Here is an 8263-nt window from a genome sequence, read left to right as displayed (position 1 = left end):
GCTGTCTCATGGTTTTAAGTGGAACTGCATGCTGTGAATGTGCTACAGCCCTTCTCTTGTACATGGATGGATACAACAAATGTAGGGGGATTTGTTAAGGATTTTATGGCATATCATAATAAATAGTGATCTAAAAGTGAATAAAATGTTCATTAAATCATAACTTTAAAGTCAAATAGAGTATAAATAATATAATGATTCAACAGTAAAAGGTGAACTATTTCTTTATTTCATAGTTAAATACTGACAGGTGATTTTTTATAAAAGTTTTTTTTTCTTGTCCTCTTGTGCTCAGGCAGCTGACAACATACATTACCTTTACTGAACGTGACATCATTGTTGTCCACCAGCATCATCAATGATCATTAGCTGTTGTCAGCACCAGCACCTCTGTAGAAAATATGTCATATGATTGCTCTTTGTGTCATCATCGCGTGGGTTGTTAAGAGGTTGAGAAAATTGCAGATTCAGACAATGGTAACAATTGTTTGGAGGCTCGCCCTGGTCTTTTGCACCCTAGTTCAACCATATCTTGGAGGCACAAATGTTGCCCCCTTCCATTATTCGTTTATTAAAGCCTGTGACATAAAAATACAAAAACTTTCAACACTGTTTTTGCATCTGAATTGGAAAAATTTCACATCATACAAAAACACAACAGAGGAACAGATTATATGTCTGTATTTATTTTTCATCAGAACACAATTTTAATCATTGTAGCAGTAGTTTTCATACTTTTTGAAAAGATCATGACTTGTGAGACTGTTTTTATAAATCATTTCATCAAAGTTGTTTGTAAAAAAATTAAAGAAGTTACTTGAACTAAAGCATCTATAATATTACAATATACTGGTAGTATAATAGTAATCATAATAATCATAATCGCAATGATACTTCTATATGACTTTGAACCTTTTTCATTTCTATAATCATAAATCTTTCGCTTTCACACACACAGAACCACAACCTTTCACAATAAGGTTGCGAAGCTGAGGACGAGTCTATAGGTTAAACCTCACCACATTCTCTTTTAACATCAATGATTTCAGACGCTCAAAATAAAAAAAAGAATTAGAAGAAGAAGAAAGTAACAGCATGACATCAACTTAAAATACACAAGAAAACCTGGACGCAAAGACATACATTGTTCAGCATACTAGGGAACATATTTACAACCAAAAAAGGAATGGGCTTCTGCATAGATCCACAGGATAGAGAACGGAACTATTGGGAAAACAGAGAGAGGCTGAGAGAGAGTGAAAGAGGGCAATATTTGTGTACATACCATTTGGTGGTGAGTGCACATGGGGGTTAGGCATACATAGTCTATATGTGCAGGGGAAAAACACAAAATTTATTTTTGTAGGTTGGTGTTATGGAAAATGACAGACCATACCCTACGACTGCTACAGACCATTGTCAGGGATCTAGTCTGAATCTATAGGACGCTAGACAATTTCTTCTCAGTATAATGCAGTAAAAAGTGACAAACCAAAACGGACAACAGATAAAATGATGTAACTGTTGCGTGCATGCCTGCATTACCAACTGAAGTCAAATCAGAGATTTACATCAGTCAAATCTAATTCTATTAATGTGTGGAAGAAACCTTGCACACAAGGTTCATCCTCGGTGCTAAGATATCTGAAGTGGCATGAAAGCCAACACATATGCACAGCATTCCCAGCCATGCAACCAGCGTGAGGATGCATTTCTGCATGTAAAGCAGACATGGTTTATTGTATGAATACATGTCCATCAGTTGGTTTGTGATGGCTGTTACATCACAGCATGAACTGCTGACATGGTAGGCAGAATGAAATCACATGTATGTCTTGAAGAGATCCCTTACTGTACATCTGTTTGGGTTGTGTGAAGCTTATGAGATGCAATCTGTCGATTGCTAACATGGCACATTTCTCTGACACACCCTGTTTTCCTCCTGTTGTCCATTATGTTTGATCATGAAAAGCAGCGTGTGATGTCAGATTGGAATTGGCTTTATATTTTACTGAATATAAGGTATGCTTTGGCACCAGTTTAAGGTCATTGTCCACTTCATTCCCCTGCCCTTCTCTGCACTCATTTCTCAGTTCAGACCAAGGTTGGGTGTTCTTCTATTAGGCAAGTGGAGGGGAAAAAATAGATCTACCCCTACCCTAGTCTGTTTTGGGTCTTTGGGGCATTGACGCAGTTATTACATATTGTACAGTACAATGGTTTCATACTACAGTCCATGCAGCTTTAGGGCTGCAGTGAATGAGACAACTAATGTAGCAGGTCCCTGTGGGTCTAAAGACAATGCTGGTTTGCCACACCTGTCCTGCAGGCCCTTTCTGTATATGCGCACACACACACACACACACACACACACACACACACACACACACACACACACACACACACACACACACACACACACACACACACACACACACACACACACACACACATCACTTTTTCCTCCAGAGCTCGGCCTTCCTGATTCCTGTGTATGACAGTCCTTGTGTGATGACAGTCTTTGTGTGATAGGTCTTTAGCAGCAGCAATATAAAAGAATAAAAATATCTCCATCTACTGGTAACCGATAGAATAGCAGCATTTTTCTGTCACTGACTGCGGCCATCCAAGATGGGCATGGGTGTGCTGTTCTGAATGACAATGAGTTTTTTTTATGTATTTCATGCAAGCAGTAATGGTAATGTCTAGGGGGGGGAGCAGGGTCTAAACTGAATTTATGTCAAAATAAGCCAATATACTGGTTATATATGAATAATGATGTATTTTAAATCCTCATATAAGCTGTATAATAAAATTCTTGACATCAGATTGGACATCTCATTTAAGAAATCAGAGAGTGGAAAAGAATGCATTCAACAACATATTTTTTTTTATCTTTAAATACCTGATCTCACAGCCTTGTTCATCGAAGAGACAAAACAAAATCGAGAAACTAAAGAAGAAGTCAGCCCTTGAGGTCATACCATTCCTGTGACATTCCAAGTGTCAGCTGACTTGGACGATTATCAGGTTATGCCATTAGTGCTAACTCAAACAGTGACATGCTCCTCTCTCTGGATTTGTTTCTGTTCCTGCTCTCCGGCAACAGCCAGTGGAAAGCCTCTGTACTGCAGGTATACTAGTTTAAAAAGAAACAGGAAGTGAGCCAAGTTTTACCCCTTGTCTTCTAACAATTTGCATGTGCATGTGGTTAAGTGTGTCTGACTGTGTTGATGATGATGTTTGTACTGTGTATCTTAATAAGCCCTTTACTTAATGAGACATTAGTTTGATGTTTTGAGGAGAAAAGTAGAAGACAGTGGGCATGCTACAGGAGCTGATTTGGGATCAGATGTGGAGTGCGGAGTGGGGCTGAGGACAATCAACAAAAGAGACATAACATTGCAAAGAGCCTCCACATGCAGTTCATGAAAATCAATTACACATTTGGATTCAACAGAAACAAACTGACAATTTTGAAGGAATTGTGTCTGTTGATGATATGTAGAGTGCCATTCTATACGTACTGTATGGCCAGGGAATGGGGTAGTATAATATATCTACTGTATTAGTAGACTGGGGATTTTCCTTTATGCTACTGCAAGTAGCATATTACATTTTCTTGTGAGACTTTGACATTTTATCTTCATAATAACTGCATGAGACTTACAGTTGACTGATTATAAAAAAAAAGTCCTTAAAGGTAACATCCAGTCATCATGTTTCCTATAAATAAAAAGGCCTGAGGTTAAAATGACACCACTGATACACGTAGATGTCAGTTTTGTTTCGTAAATTGAGTTTTTGTTTGAGTGATGATATAATAAAATGATTAGTACTTGAACTGCTGGTCACCAGCAGGGAGAAGGAAAAGATCTTGAGGCAGAAGAGAACAAGGAACCTTCAGTTTTCGTTTCATTTCGTTTTTAGTTGTTATTTTGACTGGATAGTACCTTTAAAATTTAAAAACTAAAATAACAAAAGCTTCTTTGTCTGGAACAACAGCGAATATTACATATTGATCCGGTGCTATAATCTTGATGTTGGTTAACTTTGCTGAGCAATGTTGCTGATAAGTGACCACAATCTGAATAAGGTTTTTGTAAAATGCCTGAAATAACATCTTTGGTTAAGACAGGCTTGACAGTTTTATGTTTTGTTTTATGAGATAAAATCCTATCTGTGTTTTTTTTGTTTGCTGTGTAGTAATTGAACAACTCTTTAAACTCTTTAAAAAGGGAACAATAAAGATCTATAGCAAAATGTTCATGTTATTGTCTGGACTTTAATAGCTAACAGTTATTTAGGTATAACATTTCATCAACTAGAATTATTAAATGGTAATGAACCAAAGATTACCAACCCCAATGATAAGATTCCCTCCTAATTTTGTCAGTATGTTAATTAAAAGCTATCTACATTTCTGTCAATTTGTTATTATGTAAAATTATTTTGATTAAAATTTTGTTCAAGTGGCTCAGCACTATGGTAGTGTTAACCTGAAGCTTGAATATCATTCTGGTTTGATACAGCTTGGATCTTACTTTTATAGGTTTTGTCCTCAGTTTTATTGATTATGATAACATTTTACTTAACCAAGTAACTGCTGAGATCAGGCAACACACCAACATCACTACAATGAACTCCAATGGGGCAAGAAACTCAAGCGGTCAGGTGACATATATTAAACATATATTATAGACAAGCTATAATTTTTTTGTATTTGGCGTAAAACTAAAAGTGAGTGCACCCAAAATGATTATAATAATCCTTCATTACACAGGAAAACTGTGTGCACACACTCAGCCGTCATTTTATCTGCCATATAAGTATTTCCCCTGTCAGACTTCAGTGATATGAATCATAGTCAAAACTATTAAAAGAGGTCCCAAGTTATAATAAAATTGAGATATCAATGTTGGCGATATTGGAAGAATGCATGCTGTTTGTTCCTGATGTGTTTCAAAGTTTAGCAGGTGTTAGCTGTTAACTGATTTACAGAAATGTGTAGATCTGTGTTAATAGGTAAATATTATCTCACAAAACAAAATGTAGGAAAACCTTAAACCTCTGTTAAACACAGTCATTGTTATGGACATCAAAACCACATTCAAAATCCAGTCAAGTTTGAATGGGATTGTGGCCAACAAACCAGCATGACAGAGCTATAGTAAGTGACATCTTGGGGGGGCTCCATAAAAACATCATCGCTGCAACAGCCTGTTAGCTAGACTTTTAGGGTACATGTCAGCAACACACACTCGCCCTCTCATACACTCACACACGTGTAAAGACATGCATGCACACACACGCCCACGCAAACCCACACACACAGTAAATCTAGAAACACAAACCATCGCACACACACACAAACTTGCAGTTAATAATTTTTTTTACACATTGTCTGTCTTATTTAGAGAACACATTTCTTCCTGTATGAGAGAACCAGAAACAAACACAAATGATGAACATTAGAAAGAGAATATGATTGTGTTATTCCATAGTCAGCCAGTGCAACAGAAACCAATAATTGGAACACAGTGTAAAAAAGCGTAGTGAGAGAAACTCAGCCATGGGAAGCCAACCTTCCCACTCAACAAAGGCTGAGGCATTGTCCCCTTCCTATCTAAGGGACTGGTTGAGTCCCTTAGTATGTCTGTTTGTTTACTTATTTATTTGTTTTGATTGAGTTGTGTGTCTTTCGTCTTAAAGCGTCCTACATTTTCCATTTGCCAGAAAGCGTTGCAGAATGTCCACAGGCACACAGCTCCAGCCGTTCGCACAACTGTGGCTGTATTTTTCCACATTGGTTGCCATGGTGAGGGAGTCCCCCACCCCAACAACCTCACATCCTCCAAGCACTATCACTCCTCATTGGCAGGGCTTTCCTCCAGAGGCGTAATGGCGGGGAGGCCCAGTCCTGTTGCATTGTGGGATGCAGTGAGGCTGGCAACAGTATGTAGGAGGACAAGGACCAGGAGGCAGAGTTTGAGCCGGCTGTTACACAGTCTGCAGGCTGCAGAGGAGCTGAGGGAGGTACGGTGCTGGCATGGTGGGTGAGTTCTTTTCAGGGTCCCCCGGGAACGGTTGTCCACTTTCAAGTCCCACCGCACGTCACAGCACTCTGCATCTGGGTCAACACCTGATGGATAGTCCTCCAGCAGCCCTGGGGGTTGTTTTGGGGGGAAGGGGGGGTGGTGGTGGTGGTGGAGATATAAACAGTTAGCGCACACGTTGTCTTAAAGATGCTGCATGTAGCATTTTTTTTTATAAATCCTGTACTTGCTTCCTGTCACAAAAAGAGCATTGCTGCTTGTCCAGCTTCCCCCACAAGCACTGCTTTGAGAACCAAAAGACATAAAAGACAATAACAACGACGGATCTCAGTGATTATAAATTACTATGAACTTGATCATTCTTGAAATTATCATCTGAAAGCACCGCGGCCAAGAGAGCTCAGTGCACGGCAATGTCAGAAAACAAGCAAATGAAAAAAAAAACACAACAGTAAACATTGTTTCCTAATTTTCCAACACACAATTTTTTTGTTCGCAAATGCTAATCAGTTTTTAGTGTCCCCCTACATTTGTTTTGTGTTTTCCTTAATCTGCTTTTGTTTCATTTACTTGCAGTTGTAGCTCAAACAAGTATTCAAGTAGTACATTGAAAGAAAATCAATAGAATAGTTTTGATAGTCAATAATCACTTTTTCAAGCAGAAATCCAAAACAACTCAATGGTTACAGCTTCTGAATTATCTATATTTTTATACTTTACGTATATTCTGACAATTTATTCTTATATGCCTTAGATATCCATAATTGTCCAAATACTATTAAAACACATCAATGAGCCCCACTGTTACACTGGGAGACAAGTTTTTTCATTGTGATAAACATTGGCACTGTTGTTTATGTTGACTCAATCCTGCATACACCTTCCGTAAGTACTCACTAGTGCAGCAAATGTGTATTACGCAAATGTACTATTTACTCCTGTTTGAGTAGCATTTACCAAAAACTACAGTGCCCTACTGTTTTAGGAAATTATGTAGCTTTTTTAAATGTAAGTATATACAAGTATGTGATCAGTTTTTGAAAGATTTAGTTTGATGGCAGGAATGGGCTTGGGGCTGAGAGCTACAGGCAATCAGAAACTATTTAGAGATGGACTAACACAGTGGTGGTTTTGGCCTTTAGTTGATAATAACAAAACAAAAAGAATATTGCCAGCGACAAAAGGTAAAAGCAGCCTTGTTTACTATTCTTCATAAATACATAAATCAGTTCAAATGATCAAAAGAAAAATGTACACAAATAGGAAATACAAACACTACTTTTGATTTCTTCTGCCATACTGTACGTGAATTTAACTTGATGCTCAAAATGACCACCAGAGGGCAGCATCAGCATGTGATTTAAGAGTGTGTCTTTTTATTGATCATGTTCACAAAACTCTGCTCACACAATTATACTCTGTACCCCACTCACTCATCTTCCATAGAGACAAAAATCTGGTCCTGATAAGGTTAACCATTTATTTCGGATTTAGATTTGTGTGTGTGTGTGTGTGTGTGTGTGTGTGTGTGTGTTTGTGTGTGTGCGAGCGAGCGTGCGTGCGTGCGTGTGTGTCCAGGGCTGGAAATAAGAACTGCATTCACTAACAGTGATCCACAGAGTGCTTTATGCTGTTCAGTACATACGAAACACACATAGTTGTTTGTGTCACAGTGTTCCATTGTACAGATGCCTCTTGGTGCTGTGAGTAGTTAGAATTTGTTGTTATGGTGTATCACCCTGTAGTCTGATGATTAAACAGAACATCCTGTAACTGTAAAGTCACGAGTGTTGACTTTGTGTGACTATCAAAGGTTGTGTCCTATTAAAATATCATTGAGCAGGACACTACGCTCACTATGTGCTCATATGTGTTCGCTCATTGTACAGTAAGTTACTGTGGTAGAAAACCATAAGTATAAATCTATGCTTATATATATATGAATGTTCTTTAATCTCTGCATAAAGAATTTTCCAAAGGCATCATATCATTTTGAGGATAATTGGATGTATGAGTGCTGATAGTGTAATGTGGACATATCAGACCTTATTTGGCCTTCTTCTAGAGATATACAGAATTGTTTTCTGTGCATGCATGTATGTAGGAAAGTAGGATGGGTTTTATCATTTGTATTTTTGCACACACTCATATCTTTAATAAAGAAATAAAGATCTTATGATTGCACCATCTTGGTCTCCTGGTATTTC

At 38.0% G+C, this 8263-nt stretch overlaps 1 protein-coding gene across 1 annotated transcript in view; it reads right to left on the bottom strand.

Annotated features, from left to right (window-relative positions):
* Nucleotides 1-664: 664 nt before the first annotated feature.
* The window catches only part of LOC116046951 (transmembrane protein FAM155A), a 111927-nt gene continuing 104328 nt past the window's right edge, over nt 665-8263 (bottom strand). Inside the window, exon 3 of the mRNA XM_031295425.2 lies at nt 665-6166. Coding sequence (XP_031151285.1) covers nt 5865-6166 — 302 coding nt within the window. The 3' untranslated portion in view covers nt 665-5864. The remainder of the gene's footprint in view (nt 6167-8263) is intronic.

The sequence above is a fragment of the Sander lucioperca genome, chromosome 8 (genome assembly GCF_008315115.2).
Source record: "Sander lucioperca isolate FBNREF2018 chromosome 8, SLUC_FBN_1.2, whole genome shotgun sequence".
In the NCBI taxonomy this organism is placed as follows: domain Eukaryota; kingdom Metazoa; phylum Chordata; class Actinopteri; order Perciformes; family Percidae; genus Sander; species Sander lucioperca.
The sequence above is the reverse complement of the archived record's forward strand: the minus strand, read 5'-3'. Positions and strand labels throughout refer to the sequence as shown.